Raw genomic sequence first — 26,482 nt, forward strand, 5'->3', positions numbered from 1 at the left:
GAAGACATATTTTGAGCACTACTGCAGGACAAAGTCTAAGGAAAAGGTCTCTTACAGCGTCCGAAGCATCTTGAGGTTCTCACACAGATCAGCGGGGATGAACGATATCTGGGTTCCCGACAGGGTCCTGAAAAGGAAAAGTCTAATCAGTGAATTCAGAGACACACAAAAGCACAAGCAGGAAACGATGCTGCGTCCAAGTTCACTTACAGACTCTCCAGGTTATTAGTCCACGTAAGGATGGGGAAGTCCTGCATCATGCTGGCCCCACGCAGCATCCTGAAACACACATGGGGACGAATAGTAGAATCACAAAGTCAGTGAGTGAGTCATAATGGATTTAAAACTTAAGTTGGATTTTTTGTGTTGAAGTCACCAAGTTCAGACAAAACTTTTGAACACTGATTTGTCAGGAGTCATGCCTTACAGAGAGTGCAGGTCAGACAGATTCTGGAAAGCCGAAGCTCCCACGAAGGACAGCGGGTTGTCATACAGATGTCTGGGAGGGCAGAGAGAGCAGAGGGGGAGAGTTCAAAATCATTTACTATGCGAGAATGGCACCATCTTCTGGACATTCATCTACTGAAGCCTCACACGGTCAGCAAACACTGCGTTTGTGCTTACCAGAAAGCATACTGTACATTGTCCATGGTAGCATTTGAGCAAAAGTGAGTCATTAGTGTGCTATGTCTGTTTCTGAGTCGTGTCGTGAGTTTGACCTTACATGGTTCGCAGCAGGGGGTTGTTATGGAATGCCCCTTCAGGGATGGAGGCAATATCATTGCTGTGAAACCCGCTGCAGGAAGAATATCAAGGACATAGCGTGAAGACACTTCGCTCAATATGAACCCCTGACATAATGAGTGAGTTAAGTTAACGTATGCTTAAAAAAATACAAAAGGTTATGCCACAAAAACAAACTGCACAGTTCAACCAAAAAAAAAAGCACAAAAAGGTGTGAATTGACTATCACTGTCTGCTACAGAAATCAAGGTCTGTCAATTGATTAAAATAATCCTTTCATTAACTAAATAACATGCTCATCGGGAAAACCAGGAAATAAGACTTGAGCTGTTTTGCCTTCAAAATAAAAGCACAGATGTTGAATTTGAGATGTTTTTCCCAATTAGTAAAGATTTTATAATATATTAATGAATAGGATGCGAGTCATTGTTTACCTGATCTGTATGTAAATAGGGACAGACAATATTTGTGATTTCAACAATTCAATGAGAGACACAAATATGAGGGCAGGTTACAACTGTTTTGCTTCGTTGCATGTGTGCTCTAGTTTATTTAGTTCAGAGCTACTTTCTCAGATATTTGTGTGTTTTGAATCACATACAAATTAGAAGACATTCAAAGTTTTGCTTTTTTTTTTAAGTGTCGGTACAAAATGGAGGAGAGACAGAACGATATACTCACAGCTCCTTGAGTTTGGGCAGAGCCTCTATTGCTTTGGGAAAAACCATCAGGTTGTTGAAGTTAAGATCTCTAGGATGAGACAGAGAGAGATTCAGGAAGTCAGCGCTGTTTTCTTGCATTTTGACTTCACAAATTCATTCCACTAATCAATGGTACATTAAAACCAAAAATACTACAACTAAGCATTGATAACAGGGGTGTTTACTTATCTGGTTCTCTCTGTGACTGCTGTCAGCACTAAGTCATGTACGTATTATAAATAAGTAAGATAAGTAGCATCGTTATCATTCTAATAAAATAAATGACTTTGAATACATTATTTACTCTTTTAGCAGCAATAACCAATGAACAACTAACCAGTACCAACGCTCCATGTACATAATCCCAATGACTGATCCAGAGTTCAAAGTTTTATGGAAATGTGTTGATTTAAAAAAAATATATATTATCAGTTATTCATAAGAGTCCATCTTCACACTGCTTCTTGTCCAACACCAGAAGATAATCAATGTGCAAAAATATGAAATGATGGAAAAGCAGAAAATCCTCAAATTTGAGAATGCAGAAAAGGCAAATGTTTGCTAAATTTTTGCTAAAATGACAATCCATTAATAAAAATGTAAATTTTCTGTCGACCGACTTATCAATGAATGATTAACATTTAATCACAACATGAAGCTGCGCAAGCAGATAAAAAGCAAACCAGCAATTAAATAATGCAGTATCCTGGCAGCATGGTTCTGATGTTAACGTAAACTGCATTTGAACCGTTGCAGAACTGCCTTTAATAATATTTATATAGGCCTACGTGTGGCCTAGTGTCCACTGTGCGGTGTTATTATGTAGGAAAATTTAAAGACTGGATCAGCCTTAGCGGATATTTCATATTGAATGTATGAGATTGGGATAAAAAAAAAGAAGTATGAGGACATCCCTAGTCGCCTATGAAGGCCTGAGTGTTGTACAGTAGCCGTTTGCCATTAGGTAAGGCCGTCACTTAAAGATTTTTCATGGCTGTGTGGCAGGAGGAAGTGAACAGTGGGAGGGCAGATTTGATAAGCATCATGTACTTTGCTCTATTTATCTTAGAGCAATTAAAGGAGGAAGTGGACACAATGATGTCTGAAGGACCGGAGCAGAGGTGGGTGGGGGAGCTGTTAGCACACACAAACACAAGCGCAAACAAACTCAGACTGATACACACACACACACACACACACACACACACACACACACACACACACACACACACACACACACACACACACACACACACACACTACTGTATGACTGTGCACTCACAGTGTCTCCAGGTTGACGAGTCCAGAAAAACAGGTGTCTCCTATCTCCTTAATTCTGTTGTTATGAAGATGTCTATAAAAGCAAGAGCAGTTTTACACACACATCTGAGAGTTTTCATACTATGACAGATTTTAAATAATCTCTGACATTCATCATGGGTTTTATTGTAATCTTGTTTGCAGCTTTTGTGAGAGGTTCCACAAATAATGTCTGGACAGTAGAGTGTGATTTGTGAATCAGGTGTCTCTACTGTATGTGTGTGTGCAGAAGGCTATCCTCGACTAATAGGTTCAAGGTCTTTTCTTCCTGTTTACCCTGACGTGTTTATGCTAACCCTGCAGCAATACCACTCAATGTGTGTGTGTGTGTGTGTGTGTGCGCACGCGCGCGCGTGTGTGTGTGTATGTGTGTGTGTCGATGTTTGTGTGAATGTCTGACAGTTTGGAACAATCCCACAGATTTGAAATGTGCCACATATTTGTACCCGTTCCTCTAATGGAAGGTTTTAGCTCTCCTCCATGCATAAAACATCAAGATAATCTTGATTTTACATTAATGCTCGGAGTCGAGCAACTTTTTCAAAGTGTTGTCAGCATTCAAACCCCAATGGCATATCTCACTGCAAAAGTGTATGCAAAAACACAGCAGGGCATGAGTAGCTACCCGTTTTGTTGACTTATTAACTGTAAGCAGTGGAAATAAATACTACAGTATGTTTGTGTTTGGAATCTGATTTGCAGTCGCTCAGAGGATACATTCAGAGCTAGAGCAGGAAGCAAGGAGAGGTACTTTGCATTGATTTGTGGTGACAGAATAATGCATGTGATACATGAAAAAACTTAATAGGAATTACAGCTTCTTTAATTTAGAGCAGCACAGTCATACTTTACTAACCGGATGGTACAAAGTCAGACAGAGAGATTAGATGAGAAAACAAAGTGACTTTCACTTTTTCAGCTACTCCCTCAGGTGATTTTAGTCAACACAAGAATGTTCTCAGTAAGAGTACCTGGTTAATTAATGTTTTTAAAAAAGTAATCCAGCAGGTTGTTCCTGCTGAGTTATTATAGGTCTATGAAGACTGTAAGCAAAGTCCTCCTGGCTGTCCTGGGGAAGGTTATTTTAATGACTCCGAAACTATTTATTACTCAAATACTCAACATGTTAAATTACGTCTCAGCAAAAACCTTAATTGATCATATGCCATGATATGTAATCGTCCAAATCCTTTTTAATCAAGTGACTGATGGTTTCATGATATAGCTACTTCACAAATGTTTTCCTTCTGAGTATTTCTGTAGCTTTGTTTAGTGGTGACCTAAACTACAGCTGACTGCACTGAGTGGTTTGGTGACTATTGTATTTTTTTTTCTCACCCTGCACATCGTGACTAAGACATTAGTGAAACATATATACATTAAATATTTGTACTTTAACACTGCTGAGCAGATCTTTATTATAAATAGCTTAATATACTTACAGCACAACTAGACTGGTAAGGTTTGCGAAGGCGTTGTCTGGTATGTGCGAGATGCGGTTGAGCGCCAACGTCAGAGCCTGAAGATTGGCCTGGTGTCTCAGAGAACCGACCGGGACTTCCGTCAGGTTGTTATCATCCAACCAGAGGTGGCGCAGCTGCTGAAGGCCTTCAAAACTGTCTTCTGGAACTGTAGTGATGTGGTTCGCATCCAGCCGACTGCAGAACAGAGGAACAAGGAAAAGGATGATATGATATTGATATTACCTCGGGTATATGACGCTGCTATGAATGCCTTACAAACAGCAAATAAAACAACAAAGAAAGCTTTATATTATCATATTACAAGATTTCTTTAACTCAATTACTTCCATTTTATTGCCACTTTTCTAGGTCATGGCCATGCAAGCAAAGCAGCAAATAGCATGCACAAGAAAGTTTGTCAAATCCATCTATTAACGTGTATTTAGTTTATCCTGGGTTTGACCTTTGGTCTCTACCCAGGTAGTTAAAAAGCAGTGAGCTGCACACAAAGCAGCATTTATTCTATTCTATCAGCATCATTTCAACCAAACTTGGACTTTTTCAAGGCAGTAAAATGTCTTGGGAAAAATGTAAATGCAAAGAACAGCACCTCATTTTGATGTGCGTTAGTCACAACCTTTTTACCTCCAAGAATATGCAGCTAAAACAATTCCTCTCAACGCAGAGGAGCAGAAGCTCAGAAGCTCAGAAGGTAAATTGGACGTGAATATTCAGGGGATCTGATGTTGACTGTTACCCACAGACTATATTGTAACAGATGAAATTCTGATGAGGAGCCAATGGCTTGGTGGTATGAAGGACATTCATATTTAAGCAGTATTATGAATGCACAAGTGTTCTTTTCACCATCACCACCCTGTTTTCTCCTGCTGTCCTCCCTCACCGAGTCTCGCCCTCCCTCAAAATTCCTCAAGTGTCTGGGCTGGAAGGAAAACAGTCTTGATTGACACTCAGCTCTCTAAAACTTTATACAAACCGACTACTGGCTCTGTCAAAGCATATTACTTCAGCTACAGACCTTAAAACCCTCACAGAGAAAAGACATCTGTTAAAAAGAAAGAGGAGCGGGTGAAAAAAGAAGAGGGGAAGCAAGGGACAAGGGGAGGTTTATAGAGGGGTGATAATAGTTGAAAGCTGGACTTTCAGCAACTTTCTCCAGCTGGATTAACTCCTCCATCGGTTCTTGGAGGTGGCAAATATAGAGACGTGTACATATCACGGTCTCAATGAAACTGACATTCAGTAGTCGCAGAAAAACGATGCAAAAACTGAGGGCAAGTGGAGCAGGAAATTGTGAGAGGGCCGACAGTTAAGAGTAAACACGTGGAAAAACACAAGTTCCTGGAAAACTCAGCAATCCAACAGAAGAAGAGAAACGTTAGCAACAGATCTGCTGAATAAGACTGACCTACATTTGCACAGGGCTATGGCTGGGCTTAGTGCACAACAAACACTGCAGCAAGAGTAAAGTATGTGATATGAGTGGATCCGCCCCTGGATGACATCATCAAAGTCTTGAGCTTTCAACAGTTATTCTCGACTTGGAGGAAGAGTAAAGTCATTACTCTCATACTATTGCCATCTTACAGTAGTGTAACATACTGTATGGTACATATTAAACTACCTTGCTGAACAACCGCTATCTGATGTTCAAACATGACCAGGACTCCACTAGGAACGGTGGTGTAAGATGATGCCACTCTAAATGGATGCTAAAGTTTGACAAACTGTAATTATAACACAAGGCGTTTCTAGTCTGAACTTTTAAAATGTGGCGCAAACACATGTTATTTCTGTTATTTGGAGCAAAAACACACCTGATTTTAAAGTGTGATTTTCTGGTGTATTCGTCAGGAAGTCAGCACATTTTGAACAGACTGAGTCTACATTCATGCTAACAAGACAGTGAGGTCGTAAATTGACACAAAGAACAGTTAAATTAAATAGCAATCCATCTGATAGTTGTTGAGACATTTCATTTAAAACCACAAATGTGAACTGGTGATGGTGGAACTAGAGGGAAATAATTGGGATCCATCCTCAAAGGACCATGAATGTCGATACAAAATGTCATGGCAATCAATCCGGTTGTTATTGAGACATTTTAGTGTGGACCAAAGTGGTGGAGTACACACAGTAGAACACTCATCCTTGACACAAGATTTTCAAACACAAACAATCAGGACAGTCAGAGCCCAAGTCCTGATCTCAATTTTACACAAACGCCTTTAATACTTTCTTAAGTAAAACTCAAGGTTCTTTGAGCAGACAATGCATATGTGTGTGTGTGTGTGTGTGTGTGTGTGTGTGTGTGTGTCATATGACTTACAGAGACTGGAGAGAGAGGAGAGTCTTCAGGGCTGCACTGGGCACAGTCTTCAGCTGATTATTCTGGAGCATTCTGCAGGTAAAATGGCAAAATGATGACTTCAACTCAACTCACAACACTTTCTTGCACTATACATTTAAAACAATATGTTTCCACAGATACATTTGATGCCAACTATGTAAGAGAGCGTTGTGAAGGCCTCCTCTGTGCGGTTTTATTGTTGTTATTATGTGGCTCCACATCAAGCGACACTGTCTTCATGGAGTTTTCCTGATTCCTGACACTGTTTCCAGGCTGATGACTTAACTTTAAACACAGACTGAGTTATGAAGGTACCCATCTTCATGTTCACTTTTAAAAAGCCTGTGAAATTGTGTATGTTTACATGGCTGCAGTATTTGTAAAGAAAAAAAGCTGTTTGTTTGAGCTGCATATAGTCAAAATACTTGTTTGTTTTCACTTGTGTGGTTACAGGTAACAATGTGAACTAATCCCTTGATTTGATAAGCATATAAAAGACCTCCATGTGTTTGTGTTTTCAGTCATGCAACCAAGACCTCACCTGTAGATCAACAGGACTTTGAACGTTTGGCCTGTTGCAGAATCAACAGGGCAGCGCTTTGTGTGTTGTTCAATGCGTTCGAGTCTGTGCAAAGCACCCTAGGGTGTGCTGCCCAATGTACATTATGCAGAACTAATTTTTACACAGGAATTGTATGCAATTCTGTGTTTTCACAGCCACAGATAGTGTTGGTGAAGGGATGGAAAAAAGCATTTAGTACATCCCAGGGGGATATAAATTGTATGACTATGTTTAGGGTGGCAATAACTGACAGCAACACAAACTGCAATATTTACTCTTTCCTCCAGTGTGTGGAAAACTTCACACCGTCACAGCCATAAGTGTGTGTGTGTGTGTGTGTGTGTGTGTGTGTGTGTGTGTGTGTGTGTGTGTGTGTGTGTGTGTGTGTGTGTGTGTGTGTGTGTGTGTGTGTGTGTGTTGACGGCGGTGGTGGTGACAGGGAGGGTGCATGCTTACAGGACTTTGAGCTGATGCAGTCCAGACAGGGCTTCAGGGTGGATGAATGACAGGTCATTCCCTGCAAGTCGTCTGTAGTGAGAGAAAAGTCACACGTATATTTTGGAATTTTCTCAAATGTTTCAAAGCTACAACATACATTTCTGAATAAAGCAATGCTTAGTGTTTAAAGAGCGCCTCCACATCCTGTGCCTCAGTAGATTAGGTTCCAGCTCTCAGGCTGAACATGGGGCCTGGGGTGTCAAAGACATGCGTCTGTGCCATGGCCTGTTGTCACTTAGTCCGTCACTCACAAGAGATTAGAGCTGTTCCTGGATATCCCCTCTTTAGATCCCTTTCTGAGCCCCCCAACCATTACTATTCAGTGCGTGAAAAACTGATTCACCCCTCTGAGGCTGACACAAGCAGTCCAGCTTTGTAACAGTCTTTTCTCCTTGTAACATTCATCAGTTGGAAGCTTCTTCAGTCCCTGCATGAATTACTTTAGACTGAGGGGACACCTCCCTTTCCTGTTGGGAACAGGAAGTCTATAGGAAACAGGGGTGTAAATAAGCATGGGACTGGCTGACTGGGACACATAGCCCAAGTATACTGGCCTTAGAGATTAGCAACAGATTTATCACTCTGCAACGTGAGTCAGACCAGACCAAATTCCCTGCAACAAGAGCTGCTGTTGGTGTGAGCCTGAGAATCGAGGCTCAAGACTGTGTGAGAAGACGGCGTACCCTTCATGTAGACTCAAAACTGCTCAATAGCCACACATTTCCCTGAATCACAGAGCTACTTCACCATAAGACATTTTTGTAGCAAAGCTGTGAGTTGACAAGTATGAATAGTCCCTGATGAGACTGAAATAATCAGTGAACTACCTGTTCCATAAGCATACTTTATATCAGTGGTAGGCAAATAGCCCTCCAACAAAAACGTTTTCCCTTTCATAATTCTCACAAAAGTTTTTCACAGAATAGATAGATAGATAGATAGATAGATAGATAGATAGATAGATAGATAGATAGAGACTATATACATATGTGGGCCATATTTGTCCATTTGAAGGTTACTTTTGCTGAAAATATCTGTGTGCATGCAATTAATTCCCGATATCGGCCAATTAATCGTCTATTTGCTTTTTCCTGCTACAAACAATCGTTATTATATCTGCCTTCCAAAATCCACCGTCAGTAAACAGTGGATTTTTAAAACGTCCACTGAAGCTTAGGGATGGGTATCGTTTGGGTTTTTTCCGATACCGGTGCTAAAACGATACTTTTAAAACGATACCGGTGCGTAAACGGTGCCTGAACCAATACTTTAAAAAAACAAACACACAAAACGACGATTGACGACATTAAAGAAAGGCTTTTTTTTATTGCCAAGACAAGTTGTTTTGGAAATGGGATGGAAAATGGCAGCAAACACAAACATTAGATCTGTGTGGAGCGATCAGGAGACCGTCTTGAAAAATGAATACATTAAAATAACATTAAAGTCATATTTTTTTTACATTGTTGTTCAGCCTTTGAGGTTTGGCACTCTTTTTAATCACGTAACTATGTTGCGCCCTCTTTTTTCTGCAATGGCTTTATGTCACCTAACCGGAGAATCAGAGCCACCAGCTGTTTATCTCACTGAACCGTCCACCACTTTCAATTCCAAGACCGTAATCTGCACTTATAGTCATGACTACAGTACAAGTTGTGACACGCAGATGGATGCCTCCAAATTTAAAATGACACAAATCTTGCCTGTAGCCGTTGTGTCATTCTTGTTGATTTCAAAGATACAGTGAGCAACGTGCCCAATATAAGAACTCACACAACCCAGAACATGCAATCGTTGTCGCTAACCACCTCAATGCAAACATGGTTTGACAAATCATTCAGATATCCATCAGGTTTCACAACATAAAGAGCTTCTCCTCCTCTTGCATCTTTCAACAAATTCAGTACATGTCCCCCGAGGCTTTGACAAGGACAGAAGAATGTGCTAAATCTCGTTGAGGAAAGGCTAAATCCTCTCCTTGTGCAACACCACTCCTACAGGTCTACCTTTGTCAATAGCAAATTCACAAAGAGCTCTGCACTGCACTCCGACAGTAATTTACCACCAACAAATTAAAAAAAAGGCTTTCAGGATTTAAATTTTGCTGAAACAACACAAATTTACTTTTACTTTCTATTTTGGGAAACTAATGTGGCAAATAAGCACCACTCCCCCACGACAGGCTCCCACATGCAGTACACACCTTTTTGTACCATCGTTTGTACAGGTAGCTGTGACAATAGGCCTGTAGGTTAATTTCCTATGTTTATGTTGGCAATGTAGATATACTCATTGCAATCTCCAATAACCATGTAACCGAGTTGTTACGTGAGAGGAGCTATTTCAGGCGCCTCTGGTTCTGGAAGTAAGAGTCACTTTGATTTTCCCACAGTCAATGTGACTCACAGTGGGAGAACTTCTGCAGCTTGGGTCAGAAAGAGACTTTCCTGGTTGAATCAACAGCACACGAGATTATCAAGTGTGTTAGATATTAAAGTATCTTGTTGTTTGATTAAAAAAAAAAAGTTTAAAAAGGTGCCTTTCAGAAGGAAACATCGAATCACCAAAGGTAACCATGGAGTAAGCTGACACACAGAGCTTCTGTATTCTGGGTTGATTTGGGATCAAATCAGCAGGTTTTAATCCCAAACGCAACAGCAAAGTGTTTCAAATGTCTAAGACAAAGTCTCTCAGTTTCTTTGCTGGAAGGTTAGGGAGTCTGCTGGAGTTTTGACGATCACTAGAAGCACATCTAGGTTCCTTTGAGGGAGTTACTGTGAGTGTACCAGAGCTGTAGCTGAGCTAGTGGCCCTACTGCTGGACACTCTACGGTGTGTGTGTTACTGTGGGGGAGTGTGTCAGGAGCTGTGGCCCTGCTGTTTATCAGGTTAACATTATTGTTCTTACCGGCCCTAAATATCTTGTTAACTTCTGATACAGTAATCCCTTTGTGCAGCGTCTACTGCCATTGCAATCTCTCTCACGCAGGACAGATCAATGTATGAAATGGGCCTCAGAGTCTACGTCCAGTTAGGGAAAAGCGGCAAGAACCAAACTTTAAAACCCAACACACTCAAGACACAATCAAGTTCATTTTTAGCAACAAAAAACAGTTGTGACACACAATATGTGTACTGCCAGAAACCCTAGTGTAGAGTTCCTCTTCAAATAACCGTATTAAAATTGATCGGAATAAAGATATCAGATGTGAGCCAACACTAAATAGGACTTCATGCTGTATTTAGTTATTGTTACATTATTGTTATCAAGGTAAAGGATAAATTACACTGATATGGATTTTTCAGCATATCCTTCAATTTCAGAGAAGAAAACAAAAATGTAATTATTGCACACATTTCATACAAATGGATGCAATACCATGTGTTTTACAAAACATATATAAGTAGTATGCATATAAATATATATGTATATATATATATAAACATTATTAAAATAACAATAACAATACACTTTAAATCATTCCGTCAACAAAATGCAGCATATCTAGACCCAGATGTCATTGCTGCAATTTACTGAAGACATATAGCGAGCCTATCGGTCACAGGTTATTTCAAGACTATAAACAAACTGCAAAGGAGACAGAGAATATCTGTCATCACGTCTGCGGAGCTTTGTGAAGAAAGAAAGAGAGTGGAGGAGCTTGCGTGACTATGAAGGAGGGAATATTCCTCCCTCGTCTCCACTCCTGTCCTGCGTGAGGACGTCCCACTCTCTTTTCTCTCCCTGATCTCTCTCTATGTCAACTCTCTCTCTCTCCTCGTCTTTGCCCTCGGGGGCTCATGCTCTGGTTCACTGACATCGCTGCAGCCCTGGAGCGAGAAAGTCATCTACCAAAGTTCAGCGAGACAAGCCTGCCGATTTGTTCTCAGAAAGAAAAAGGTTAAACAAACACACATGAACTGAGGGTATATGTCAATCAATGGCACCCCGGCGACAGTCCATCTACTACGATGACCTAAGACGAGAACAGCGAGGCTGGGTGGGTTTTTCTTTTTTTTCAGCCTTGTTGCCATGGAAACAATTGTTTTGCCCTCTTCCTTCCTGCCTTGCATTCCTCTGCACAATGCGATGAAAAGTAAATTGCCTTTCGACAAAGCAGATTGGAGTGGTGTTTGGAAAAGAAGAGGGCGAAGACCCGGCCGGCTGAGAGACGCACGAGAGCTGAAGGAACACCAAAGTAGAGCTGGAACCGCTGGAGTTTGTTCACTCACTGGTCATTTTGCTTCTCTCAGGGCTGCATGTTACCTGATATCAGGTAGACAGATTTTATCTCTGACTCCCAGCAGCACCGAGCCAGACAGCGGAGTGTTTAAAGAGTAAAGAAATAACAAGCACCCACTAAGATTAGATGTACGCCACTCAACAAAAGGCCCCAGAGCACAGATGTGCTGTTGCCACCCTGATAATCCCTTAAAAGCAAAAAATTCACACAGGATGTCACGTGACCGTAGCTTCAATACATGTTGTCTCACCTCACCTTTTTAATTGAGCTTTACTGCACCTTTTGTGACCGCCCTTGTTCAATTCATGAATGGTTGAGTGATTCGTAGCCTCACCTAACGCTGCGCTTATCTTCTTCAGCTGAGAAGAAGGGCATGTTGTGCACCAATACTGTGTGTTTTGCAGCACCAAACTCAAATACCCAGGTGCATATCATAAGCCCTCATGTCAACATTGCACAGAGTAAATACATCATTAGCAAGGGGGAAAGAAAGCGGGGCAGGTACTCACAGTTCTTCCAGATAGGGGAAGTTCTTGAATACGAATGCTGGAAGCTCAGTGATGTTGTTCATGCTCAGGTCACTGTGGAAACAAACAATCATTTAGAAAGACATCTCTGAATTCATTCATACATTTAAATCAGTTTGTTAACCTTTTTTAGATTTTTTGATAAAAACTTTTTTAAACGAGAACTTTTTTGGTCTCGAAAGGTTTTTCACTGATGCTTCCTCGACTCAGAAACCATTTTGCCATTTGAATTATTTGTTTTGCCTCGCTTTTGTAATTATGAAGCCCTTTTAAACCTTGGTTTTGAAACGTGTTGTATAAAGTTTTACTTACTGACATAATCATCTGTGAATGAGGCCTTACATTATCAACTTAACTATATGCTGCAGTTAAGACATTACCATGACAAGCTTTTTGGCTGCATAACGCAGTACATACAACCAACAGGGTAGTGGTGTCACCCGTCCCTTTATGGCCGTTCTAAGTCTTTTAGCTGTGCCTGCATGAGTTCCTTGAAAAATCCCTTCTCTTTAGCCCCAGGGATCTTCATTTTTCAAACTAACTTTCAAGTAAAGATGGGCATGTAGCAGCATGAAAGATATGCACACAGGGCTTGATTTGCTTCCCCACAAAGCTAATATGAGTTTTGGGGTTTTATTTTTATGATAATAAAAAAAGACATATTTACGTATTTACTACTGGAAATATGTTAAATGTGTTAAAGTAAGGGACTGTCGCATTAAAAGAGTGGACAAAAGGCTGTCTTAGGTCAACTGAGGAGACCAGTGAGAGCAAACTCAGCTCTGGATCCCTAATCTGATTAGGAAACCACTAACCTGCCCCCGCCTCCATATGTGAAGACATATCAAGACTGAAAAAACATACAGGATTCACAAATTAAGCCACCCCCTGCCCCCCTTTCACTCTCCAACTGGCCATCTTGAATTTCACTGCCAGATCTCTCTAGGACCTTGTGTGTGGCCCCTGAATCCTACAAGGATCATATTGCCCTTCCGCTGCAGTCCCAATTACACACACACACACACACACACACACACACACACACACACACACACACACACACACACACACACACACACACACACACACACACACACACACACACACACACACACACACCTTAAAAGGCGGGCCCTGACAGAACCCTCATCATCCCTGCGACCTGTGTTCCATCTCCACTTACCTGGTTATCCAATTACCACACAGGCTGTGCAGCTACAACAAAACTTCCATCAACATCCAACCACTCCTTATCGTTCTTTTCTACCCCAGACGACATCTCTGGTGGTGCTTTACAACCACTGTGCAGATCTGCCACCACTGGTGGTCAGACGGATACATCCCTAACCACATTTTAAACCGTTTAACTAAATCTTGCGCAGACTGTTGACTGGTCTGAACCACATGCAGGGCTGGGGAGAACAGGAGGCCTGCATGACTCTATCACACTTCCTCCCTCCCTCTGTGTCTGGCTGCTTTACTCATCAAGGCCCTGGCCTGTCCCTGCTAAGATAGATTGAAGGGGACACTAGAAATGCAGCTGTGATAAATGGTTTCAAGCCTAAACGCTTCTACAAACAGGTATCAGTAAATTTCTATCCCATGTGCCATTTGGCTTCATTTTAGCAGAGAGGAAGCACAGAAATAATCTCAGGAGGTAGCAGACGTGCTTTGAGAAAAGGAAAATAAGGCTGCTAAGGTGAAGTATGAACATATTCTACAAGTCAAAACACAAAAATGCAATTTCTGTGCGAGTCAGTTAACACAGAAAAACTACATTCCTAAATTGTTTTCAGCACCAGCATACACACACGTTTGAAAACACTATGTATAGTGTGATTCATTTAAATGTTAAATTTAAATGCACGATGAAAATGGTGCAGACGGTGTACCAATCAAGTTTTCCTGGGGGCAATGACACTTGTTTAAATAGTACACAGTCAGCATATACTGAAATTATGCATTTTAATTAGACTATCAATCCATAATGAAAGTGCTCAGAATGAATGAGATGAACAGTACATACACCGGGTCTTGTACATCTGTTGTTGAGACCAACTAACATATTTCTGCTGTTGAGCATAAAGAGGTTTTCGTCATGAGTCTACATGCATGATGTAATCTGTAGTGTTGTGTCACTTCCAACAACCCGACGTAAGATTTAAAAGAATATAAACTCAAATCTTTTCCTGAAACATTATCAAGATGCAATGCGCAACTTGAAAGTCCTGACCTGTGGCCAATACAATTTATGGGACAAAATTTGAATATGAAGCAGTTCCTTCCTTCCTTCCTTCCTTCCTTCCACACACACACACACACACACACACACACACACACACACACACACACACACACACACACACACACACACACACACACACACACACACACACACACACACACACACACACACACACAAATAATATAACAGCTGTCCACAACACTTAAACACAGAAATGAAGCACATATCTGCAGCCAGTTGCACCTGCTGTTTGTAAGTCCTGCCCTGGTTACAGTGTATTTACCAAGTACAGAAATACAGGTCCACTAAATAACCACACAAAGTCTTACAAAGAGCCCAGTTGTTAATAAATATTTGTATCTAAAAATTACTGGGTGTAAGTGTTGTGTTGCTCATCTGACAAAAAGTGCTTGTTGGGAATCTGTGTAAAACTATTTCGAAGAGCACAATAAGATTTTTAATTCCAAACTAGAATTACTGCCTTGCAGCTGTAAGCCTCCACCAACCAGTCAATTTGCAGTTTCCATCCATGTCTGTCCAAAATGTCATCACTTCAGCATACGCATTCTTAAGTTTTGTGAGATCACAGTGACCTTACTCTTCAACCACAAAACTATAATCAGTTAATCCTTAAGTGGAACTGTCTACCATATTTGAAGAAAGGCCTTCCTGTGATAGTGCTTTCACGAAAATGGGATGGACGGACGTGAGGTCACCAGTAAAATCTAATCAGTGGCATCTTTGCATCCAGGTGCAGAATTGTGCCAAAGAAACTACCTCAGTTACTGAGTCATAGTGTGCATACCTCCGGACAGACAACCCAACAACATAATGCCTCCGGCCACCGCTGTCGCCGGCAGACTTTAATAAACCTTGTCACCTGACAAAACCAAACAACCAGGAAAGGAGTTAGATTGAGGCCAAGAAGGAAGAAACCACAGTGACATGACTTGAGAGTTCATGGACTCCTGCCGGAGGTTTCTCCAGAAGGACAACAATCCGTGCAGCACTTCACAAATCAAGCCTGTGTGGCAGAGTGGACAAAACAAACACACCCGAACAAAGATCCTGTGGTCTGAATAAACTATAATACAGCATTTCGGCCATAATGCAAACTTTAATGCTTAGGGGAAACCAGATGCAGCTACTGTATAGTTCATCCGTCTAACACTGAACTACACCATATAACACCATATTGTAAAAATGTTCAGGAAAATACAGTACATTTATTCATTAATAATTGAGATAAATTGGCAAAGATTTGTTTTTAAAGCATGCTTTCTCCCGGGGAACAAGCTGCAGCTAAAACTTTTACATTTCTATTTTAACTTTATCTCTTTGTTAAACGAGGGAAACTTGATTTCCAGATGTGGACTAGCTTTCCCCCATCTCCCCCCAATTTAACAATTTAAACATTTTTGGAAAATAAACTATTGCAAAAATCAAAATCTTATCAAGTTCCCTTTAATTGAAGTTGTATATAACTTTTTAGAAATCATGTGTTTACTGGCATCACGCTCTTTTCTCATATTTGTTGTAATCAGGCACTGATTGAGAACTAGACTGATTTTTTCTTTCCACAAGACAAGAGCAGCTGCATCACCCCTCACAAATACTGCATCACATTAGGCCAGTGGTGCAACGCATCATCATTTCCTCAGAACATACAATCAACGATGCTGTGTGTAACCAATAATTAAACTGTTGCTGCAGCACACTCCCAGGCAACACTGTGAGGACAGGAACAATGCTATGACAAGCATTACTATGCACAGTTTAGTCAAAATCGAATCAGCATTATCAAATATAGTGTGTGTGATGCATCAACAGTTAATATAGTACATGTGTACATGTTTAGAAATGAACTTATCTTTATTATACCACATTAATAACAGAAAGGTTGTGAGGTTTAGCAGTTGTTTTATGGATGAATGGATGTAAAATGAGTGTTTCAGACAACACTACACTTAAAGTGATTCACAGACCCCCTGAATAAACGTCAGCTACCTAGGATTACCTGTATGATAAGTCCACATAACAAACGTTGCATGTAAAGATTATTTTCTGTTTCAAATTAACTTTCAAGCATCTGGTCATCATTTCCAAAACACATCACATCCTCTCTCACTTATCCATCTTTGGAGTCCCACAAGACACGACAGTCTTTACTTTGAAGCAATCCGTCATCGTTAAAAACAACTTACCACGTCCAAAGACTTTGCTCACTAATGCTACTAAACATTAAGCCTACTCACAATACAAACCCTTTAAGTTGAAAAGTTATCGAACGCAGCTTGGGGTAATATTTGCATTTTTTTTTTAATACTGGCACAAGATTCAGAAAACCAGCAGCCATTAGCAGTTAGAAAGTGTGTGATGGGGGGATGGGAATAGGTCTATAAGTGGAGGACAGTGTTGGGGACTTAGAGAGGGGGAGAGAGCGTTAATATTCTCCCATCCACAAGTCATCCTGTTTGGGAGTGGGAACCACTGACTGGCTCCTTTCACCTCTGCTGACCAAGAACAAAAGTATCATTCAGTTAAAAATGGATTGAGGGCACCAATGGTGAAGCCAGCAAGCTCCACCAGCAGAGTGCAAGACCCCTGACTCCACCCCTCCTTTTCCCCCCTAAGTCTCAACCTTGTTCAGGGTATGAAAGGAGCTAACACAACTGAGACGCAATCTGTAACAACACCGTCGTGCTCTCTTAAAACGCACAAGAGTTCATGCGCACACTGTATCAAAGTGGTGTGCAGAGACTCGGTGGCAGGTAGGCTACATACCTTGAAAAGGAGTGTTTGCTTTGTTACTGGCTGAGGGGCCTCCTTTTTCTCTCATCTGCTTTTCTGTGACAGGGCTGTTTCCATCACAGATGCCAAAACTCGAGCCCCTGTGGGCTGGAGGTGAGAGTCCACTCCAACATCGTCATATGATTTATAGTGAAACGTGTGGTCCTCTATTGCCATGAGATTTAACTAGAGCAAAAGGTACAAAGCAACAGTAGAGATCGCATGAAATATTTGTCCTTGTATTGAGGACTTCTTGCAAACTTTGCACCTTCCTTCCGGTTGTTGGCAGACTAGACTATACATATTTTATATATTGTCTCTATATTGTCTCTAAGCCATCAAACTGATTGTGAACACGTGATGGCTGCAAACAAACGTGTACAAGTTCAGTTCAAATGTAATGACAAAACACTCGTATGGGTTTTTTTTTTTTTTCCTTTCCACATCAGCAGACCATTGTGGGTCCATTAGCCCTGAGAGAAGGAGCCCTTGCAGCTGCAATATGTCTCACTAATCCATCATGATCCCTAACCCCAGTGCTCCACATACAAAAGACGAAGGGAGCGGGAGAGGACAACTTAAGTTCAAGAGACCAGGAGAACAAATGAGAGTGGGACAGAGAGGGGGACAAACAACCTTTCACATATTTTAAGAGGTTGAAGCGAATATATGAGGCAGTTTAGTGCATAAAATGTGTCACAGAGCATTTAGATACCCATGTGCAGAGCACAGACAAGAAGATAGCACAATCTGGAAAACTGTTTTCTAATTTGGCATAAAATAAGCCCGCAGAGCATCAGTAAGGGCTTTTGATATCATTTAGTTGTGATGGAGATGTCAGACTGCCCATACCAAGGAAAAGGTATGGTGAGAGTCCCAGCTGTAAGCAGTAGACCTTAGGGTGACACGTCTTGAGAGCCTGGAATATGAATCCACTACCTCTGTTTACTTAAGCCGACACTTTCCTACCAATGGTGAATCAAAGTTGCACAATATATTGGTTGTGGCGTTGCAATGCTTTGGCCACCATTCTTAAAAAAAGGTGGCAAAAACGGCACAAATGTTACAAATCTTAAAACTTTGAAGGCAAGGTTGCTGTGACATACAGGTCCATTTCTTTACCAAGTAATACAGTTCAAATGGATGCGTGCCCATGGAATCTTAAAGTCATTACTTCTTCTATTTGTTTTTTGAGGGAGAATAGTAATAACAAAATGCCACAATAGATTGCTGTTTTGAATGCCGTTGCCAAGGTGGTTACTTTAGTTTATGATTAACCCAGAGGTTGTGAAACAAACCGAGGAGTTTCTTCATGGGGCAATCATCAACTGTATCTGCACCACCCCATACAGAGCTGACCTACCCGGTGCACATGTGCGTCACTTTTTATTAAAAAGGAAACATGTGCCCTTACATGAAATAGCAGTTAGACTCTTAATCAGACTTGTGGCAAAAATGTATCATTGGCCCTCATAATTATTGTGTACTAATCACAATGCCGGCTATGATCCATCCTTACTTTAACCTAATCTGGCCCTGCTTTGAACCCACACTTTATTTTGTGGTTTGGTCACATAACATTTCACAACCAAACCTTAGAGGGGGGGGTCACTAAAATACCTGTGAAGATGCAACCTGCTGCTGGACAACAGATATAAAGTAACACTTTGAGGCAACATATGGAGTGCTGGCGGCACAAATAAGTCAAATCATGTTAATCATAAAGTGGGGAAAAAAACTCATCAACATGTCTCGGGCTGAAACAAGTTGTCGATTAATAGAAAATGAATCAACAATTATGATTACCGAGTCATCGTTTACATTTAGTCTTTAATCAAATTAAAATGTTCAACATAGTTTCAGCAGCTCAATCATTATATAATTGTAAATGCAACATATTTTTGATTTGGGAAAAACAAATATGTAGACAACAAGTCGGCTCTGGAAACTTGTGGAGGACATTTTAAAGACTGTATGCGGCAACTAACAGCTATTCTCAATATCGAACGAGGGGATTGTTTTGTCACTTGATCGTTCAGTTTAAAAATCATCAAAAAGTAGTGCGACATGTCCATTGAAATGTTTGAGAATCCAAGATGATCCACCACCTCAAAATATTCAGTTTAGTCGACCATCATATGCGATAAAGAATCAATTTGACATGTTTGATGTGCAGGAATAAGAAAATGTGACTCACTTTTCCTTAAAAATGACTCGATTATCAAAAGATGTATGAATATACAGATGTACTCAACTCTAAAATCATTGACTGATAATGTAATACTTAGTTGCAGTCTTACATGTCTGTCACAACATGAGTAGAAACTGTAAGCTGATTGAATGTTTCAGAGAAGGATTCACTTTTTGGCTGCAATTAAAAGTTGGTGCAAGTTGTCCAGCTATAACTGTGTACAGTTGACCTGAACTCTGAGCGTTTTGACACATGGATGATGACCAGAAACCCTTAAAGACTCTTCTCAACATCTTGATTAGGCCATATGTTCTCTGTTGGACCATTTAGTAGAAAGTTTACCGCATGGTGTTGAATGTTCATTATTCACTTGCGATGTAAACACAGGCCTTTACGGTGAGGCATTTTGAAGTGCACAGACGTGTTTTTGAGGTTGTATTTCACAGTGGATGTTGCCAAGTACTTACAGGTAGTAGGTGAAAGCACTGAGCCCGGTTGGGACGGCGGTGAGCCCTCTCCCGGAGCAGTCTGCACCCCCATCTTCATCGCAGCTGCATGAGGGCGAACACACGGCCGTCGACTGCCCTTGACCGGTGGCACCAGGACGGAGGAAACACCACAAACATATCCAGAACAGATCCACGCGCATTGTCCTCCTCGTCTGTTCAGGTGAAAGCGGTGAAAACAGGAGGCCCTCTTTCTTTGTGGTTTAATTTATTCCGGACGTCGACTTCTCATGTGGTTGGTCGGTTTGAGGCATGAATAGATGAAGCCTGACCGACGCTTTTCAAAACAACACACAACGTCCGAGCACCTCATACATTCACGAGCCCGACCCAAAATATCCACGTAAACGGTCCAGCTAGCGTTAACAACCAAACATTGTCTTCGAAGACGAGCGTTTTACCTTCCAGTGAAACATTTCTCAACCCCCCCGTGTGTGTGTGTGTGTGTCTTATTAGTCCATGAAAATAAAGTAGCAGAGCTCGCGACAGGAGCGGTAGCCTACCTTGCGTTTTCTGCGTTTTTCGTTGTACCATTAAATAACCACAAAAAAAAGAAACAAGCGGTGCCTGCTAACGCGTCGCTAACGGGCTGATCCGCTGGTGGTGAAACGTTCAGTTAAACGTGGTTTGTTTCCTTACAGGAGAGCACCGACAGTTTTCAGCTATTGCTCACGTTCCCCTCCTCTGCTCCTGACATCAACAGCATGCTTGTAGCTCGGCGGGCACCCTACCGGACAACCTGCAGCACTGGGCCTGTGCAACACTCCAGACCTGCACCACAGCGTCAGAGAGCCTACCGCTGCACACTCACGAGCAGCTAGGGGGGAGAAAAGTCAGGTAAAAACTGTGTGCACAAGTATGGAGGTCCCGTTTGGGGTAATGCATTAGTGCATTTCTTTTAAAACCACCTATGTACCAGGTTTCAAACAACCTACAGTGGTGGAAGAAGTAATGTTCAGATCCTTACTTAAGTTTGCATCAATACCACACTGTGAAAATACCAGTGGTGAAAGACGTATTTAGTTATTTGGCTAAGCCATAGTAGCAATACTGTCTTGTAAAAGATACCCGTTATAAAGAAAAAAGTTATGCATTGAAACTTTTAAGAATGCCCAAAAGTAGGCGATTCTCATCAAGATATACTTAAAGTACTAAAAGAAGTACTTTATAGTTGTATTTTTCAACTCTAGATATTTAAGGTTGTGCTAATTTGAAATACTTTACACTGTTGAATAGTTTAATCTATAGTAATGCATCATATTTTTCTATATAATTTATAACTAAATTCGTTTATCAGAAAAATAAAAAATCAACAAATTTGGAGTTACATGCTTTTCATTGGACAGAAAGCGCATAATGCAATTGTAATTTCAAAATTGACTAAAGGTGTCTGACAAATCCAGAGGAGTAAAAAGTACAATATGTGCCTCTGAGGTATAAATAAATAGTATAAAGGTGCATAGGTACAAGTGCATTGCAATTCTACTTAATTGCAGTACCTGAGTAAATGACTTACTTACTACGTACATTCGGTCAAGTACTGTACTTAAGTACAATTTCTATTCAACTACTTAAATAGTGCAAATTTGTAAATAAATTAGTGATTGATTAAATCACATTGACACATATCTGGGGCCTTAAAGCTACTAACTGCTTCTCCTGCTGGTAAGCAAGCCTTGCTCATACAGGTTTACACACTATTTAAGCTTCCATCAGTGTAAGAGATCATCAGATTATTTAGGCAAAATCACAACGAATCAATAATCAATTATAACTTAATGTTGTGCATGAAAAAAAACACAATAAATACAGTATTATGAGCAACGTGTACCTGAGTTTACAGGGTGGTAAATTATTGATACATTAACATGTAACAAGCAGCTTTTTAGTATAAGCATTAAAACATGCATTAAATATGTTATGTAAGCAAAATAGCAGTATTAGTAGCAAAATGTACTAAACTTTCAAAGAAGTACAAGTTGATTTGGTGACATAATAAGCGACATTTAACTGGTCTGTACTGTTATGTCTGACTTTTATATACCCGGACAATGCATCACATTCAATTCTGTTATCATATGTATTTATTATGTAAAATATTTATCTGAGGAGTAACAGGCAAAATAATGCAATACACAAAGTGGAATAAAAATGAGACTAATTCATATCTGTTCCCTGTAATGGAACAAAAGTTTAAAGTGTCACATATTGTAAAGTACAAGTGCTTTTTTACGTACAGTACTGTACAGCTCCAATGCTACGACTGAAAACCAGTTGTGTTGCTCACTAATCTGATGAGGTGGATAATTGACTTGGTGAATATGTGACAAGCTAGATTCAGAATGTACAGAGTTCAGCGGAGATCACATTAAGTATGCTCTGATAATCCAGGTATCTGTACATGCCTTGTCAGTGGAGATGCAATAACAAAATACTACAAGCTAGTTGAAGAATGCAGGGACTAACACTTCCTGCCTCAAGGGGATTGCATATTGTTTTTTTTAGGGTTACCAATTACCTCCTCTGTTTAACGCACAATACACAGGAAAGCACAATAATGAAGAGGTGGATGAATCAATTTAGCAAAAAGACATTAAACCAGGATGTTTCCCTTTGACATTTAAAATCTCTTTAAAAGAGTCCTGGCCAAGCGACTCTCTGACAGCGTTACACATTTTTACATAAAAGCACACATTTAAAACAAACAGCAAATTACATCAAGCAATAAATAAGCAGTGTTGCTCAGTAACAGGACATGTTGGCTACATCCTGGTCAAATAGTCCTTCATTCTGTTCTTTTAAATCTTCCATGTTTATAAAATAATCTGTTTAAAGTGACTCTGTAGCTCACACCAAGATGAGGGTGCAATTATGAAATAAGCGTGGGTCTTTTACATCCATGACCTTCTTGCAAATGATTTGTAGATCCTGATAACCAGAAGCTTCCTTTTGAATAATTTCAGTGATCCTTTGCAGGTTTGGCAGCTCTGACATGATGTCTGACAAACAGCTTAATGTATTGACATTGCTGTGAAAGTGACTGTATCAATTACCGCCAAAATTAGAACCACAGAATAAACCAACTGAATTGTTAAAGAATTACATTCATATGTGAGTATTTTGCATTGGAATGTAACCTGTTGGGGGATGAAATTCAGCCATTTGTCTTCAACATATCAGGCAGAGCATTTATGTTGTAGGCTACGTGTCTTCAAGATGATACTTAAATGTGTTTGAATTTGCTATAAAGATGCCACTTGTTTTACGACTCCTCAGTGTTTGTCTCCTGTTCCGATGCATAAATCTTTTCTGTTGTTGTGCCAGATAAAATCATAGCAGTCTGTTTGTACACGCTGTGACTTTAAATGGCAAGCACATTACATTAGATGTACACTTGCAGGTACATTTGAAAAGATTGTGATCATGGTTAAGTGCTGACTGCAAGCATACAATGGGACAAGAAACCACAAAGCCAGCAGGGAAGGCTTGTACACTTGTATCTATCCACCACCTAGACCTCTACATTCAGTGCATGTCATGAACATCACAATAATTCCTCCACTTATACCTCAATTCTATCATCATCTCCTGCCTCAATCTTTTTTTTCCCATGATTATTTCCATCATGAATAAAGAGCTCTTAACACACCACTTACAAATTAACTCTTATGGCACCTGACACCTAGAGCATCTCCACCCTTGACATTATGGGATAATCAATGGTGCATGGGGGAAAGGCCAGTCAACCAGACAGGGCACAAGGTGCACAGGGTGTGGTGACTATGTTTGGTATTCTTGCAGCCAGAGGCATACGGCGCACCTGCAGCATGTATTGAAACTGGGATTGGTTTACAAGCAATACATTATCAGTAGGGTGGTTTACAGTATGCCATCAATCATGGCCATTCAAATCAACCCTCTGTGGCATACACCTCTAATGTGGAAGGAAGTCGCTCAGAGTTGCTTCACCCAAGAATGAACTAATGTCTTGTATAAAAGGTGAGTTAGATTCACATTTTTGAAAATATTACAAGTTAATTAAATTAAATTGGCTCATGTTGAAAGTAGAGAAATAACACCATAACCATTACACTCTGTAAACAACATTTCTTACAGTAAAAAAAACATTCAATTGTAAATGCACACAGCTCCTCAAAGGTCCTGGTATCAGCTTTGCACACTGTTGTGCTATAATACAGGTGATGTTTGAATGCATTGCTGACTAGTTTGCAAGCTAACAACGCGTAATATGCAAACAAGACACATTTGGAGCAGAAATGCATGTTTTTTGACTGTTAATTTAAGTTCAGTCTCTTCTTTGAAGGTAAACAAGGCAGAAGGCAAACTGGACCTCCGTAGTGGACCCACAAAGTGACAAACAATCATATTTTTCAGAAAGTTCCAGTCAGATATCTGAAGACATACAGTAAGCAGTGAGTGGTGAGAATATTGAGTAATAATTTAAACAGTATTGACCTTTGACTTAACTGAATTAAGTCAGTATAATCTATTTCTTTGAGCAATACTAAAATGAACAAGCTATTTTCCTTTAGCATTGAAACATGGTACAAGATATTGCAAATCAATTAAAAGAGATTATTTAATGATGCTTCTGATTTTGGGACGAGTTCTCATTCCTGTGAGCTAGTTGAGTGAGACAAGAGGTGAAAGGTCAAAACACAATGACTTATCCACTAGAGTGAAGTCTTGAATCCAGGTAGTAGTGCCTGCAGTACATTATGCTATAAAGAATAAAATGAACCCACACGGAAGTCATCATGGAGATACCTTCCATTTTGCTTTATTGAGCCAGTTCCCTGAAATATTAAAAAGAATCAGCAGTATAGTCTTACATTATTATTACTATGACTAAAATCATGTATGTGTCTGTTGACAGGGATCACACCGTGCACTGAAGGATAGTGTTTCTTTAAGTAATCTTACTGAATAGCAGTACTATTCCCTTGTTTTTATTATGTATGTTTGTGAAAGAGACAGATTTGTGTAGAGGTGAAAGTAAAGTGCAGACATGAAATAATAAAATACTGAAAAGAGGAGATTGCCTCCAATACTTATTTTGCTCAGGAATGACAGTATACTCTAACTACGGTAAATTCTTCTACTTAGCCTGTTTTCAAGAATTATGCTTTTACATGTATGTCTGGGTAAAAAAAACAATGCTTTATTGATTTCATTGTTTAAACAATATGTAGTTTAGTTGAAAGGTGTATGTCAGTGAGGAAGTAAATGAAAACAAACCTGATTGTAAAAGTTTGTCTCTGTCTTTTAAGCCATTATGCCAACAAGCACTTCTCAAGGTCCACTGCTATTTAATATGCGCACCCTCAGCAAAAGCACACCGGTATAATGCCGAAAGTGTACATCCATTTTTGTTTTAAATAGTTTCTTTCTAAACACAGTTGTGAGTGTAGCCACGTTCTTATGAAGAGAAATACTACCCCACAGTGGTTAGATTTTCTCAGTGCTCCAAACTGTTTTCCATTCGCACTCAATGGTGTGAATGAACGTTGCCTCAGGAGTATAACATTGTACTGAAGCAGAAATCAAACTGTATTTTAATATATATTTCACATGACAGAAGATTAAGGCATGCAGGAATTCAAATGGAAAACCTCACTTTCATTATTGTACATGTGTAACAAATGTCATCTCTGTAGTGAGACAGGCTCGTGACTGAAACAGAAGAAAAATAACAAGTGGGAAAAGAAAGAATTCACTGAACAGCACACATCCAAAATAAATTGAAATATTAAATAGGATAAAAAGTTAATGAAAGAACTGCAATAAATGAATAAAGCAATCGAAGTGTACATTTACGAAAGTACTGTACTTAAGTACAATTTTAAGATATTGTACCTTTGCAGAAATTGCTATAGATAAATCTACCCCGGCCAGCAGTATATAAGCCCGACCTCGTTCAAGCTGCAACATTTTGACATTGAATCCATATAAAATCTATATTTTTTGTATTAATAATAAGTTAAATGACTTTGTGTAAAGAGAGAGTTGAATGAAAGGAACGGAGCCATAAGTCCCATCACTAACATCTAGTTCCCTCTAATTGTTTCGATATGACTAACCAACTTCTTACAGCTCTGATTTCCTGTAATGCAGAACACAACCTTGGCTTTCACACATGCCTATCCTCCTCTACTGAGGTCGAGTTGGACTTCTTTGTCCTGTTATCACACAAGACACGTAGCTCCACTGTATGCTGTGAAAAATGTCAGTGATTGTCACTTTTTGTCTCTCTCTGCCAGGCTGTTCCTTTTAGCTCTGCTGCTCAATAAGAAAGGCAAG

General features: G+C 40.1%; 1 protein-coding gene across 1 annotated transcript in view; it reads right to left on the minus strand.

The window, feature by feature from the left end:
- The window catches only part of lgr4 (leucine-rich repeat containing G protein-coupled receptor 4), a 26,479-nt gene extending 5,556 nt beyond the window's left edge, over positions 1-20,923 (minus strand). The window contains exons 1-11 of the mRNA XM_068730333.1: positions 20,123-20,923; positions 12,412-12,483; positions 7,618-7,689; positions 6,579-6,650; positions 4,208-4,423; positions 2,728-2,799; positions 1,426-1,494; positions 725-796; positions 428-499; positions 211-279; positions 56-127 (exon numbers count right to left, since the gene is read on the minus strand). Of these exons, the coding sequence (XP_068586434.1) occupies positions 56-127; positions 211-279; positions 428-499; positions 725-796; positions 1,426-1,494; positions 2,728-2,799; positions 4,208-4,423; positions 6,579-6,650; positions 7,618-7,689; positions 12,412-12,483; positions 20,123-20,304 (1,040 nt within the window). The 5' untranslated portion in view covers positions 20,305-20,923. The remainder of the gene's footprint in view (positions 1-55; positions 128-210; positions 280-427; positions 500-724; positions 797-1,425; positions 1,495-2,727; positions 2,800-4,207; positions 4,424-6,578; positions 6,651-7,617; positions 7,690-12,411; positions 12,484-20,122) is intronic.
- Between the last annotated feature and the right edge of the window lie 5,559 nt (positions 20,924-26,482).

This window comes from Cebidichthys violaceus, unplaced genomic scaffold (assembly GCF_023349555.1).
Source record: "Cebidichthys violaceus isolate CVI_PGR_0920_01 unplaced genomic scaffold, fCebVio1.0.p SCAF_5, whole genome shotgun sequence".
NCBI lineage: Eukaryota > Metazoa > Chordata > Actinopteri > Perciformes > Stichaeidae > Cebidichthys > Cebidichthys violaceus.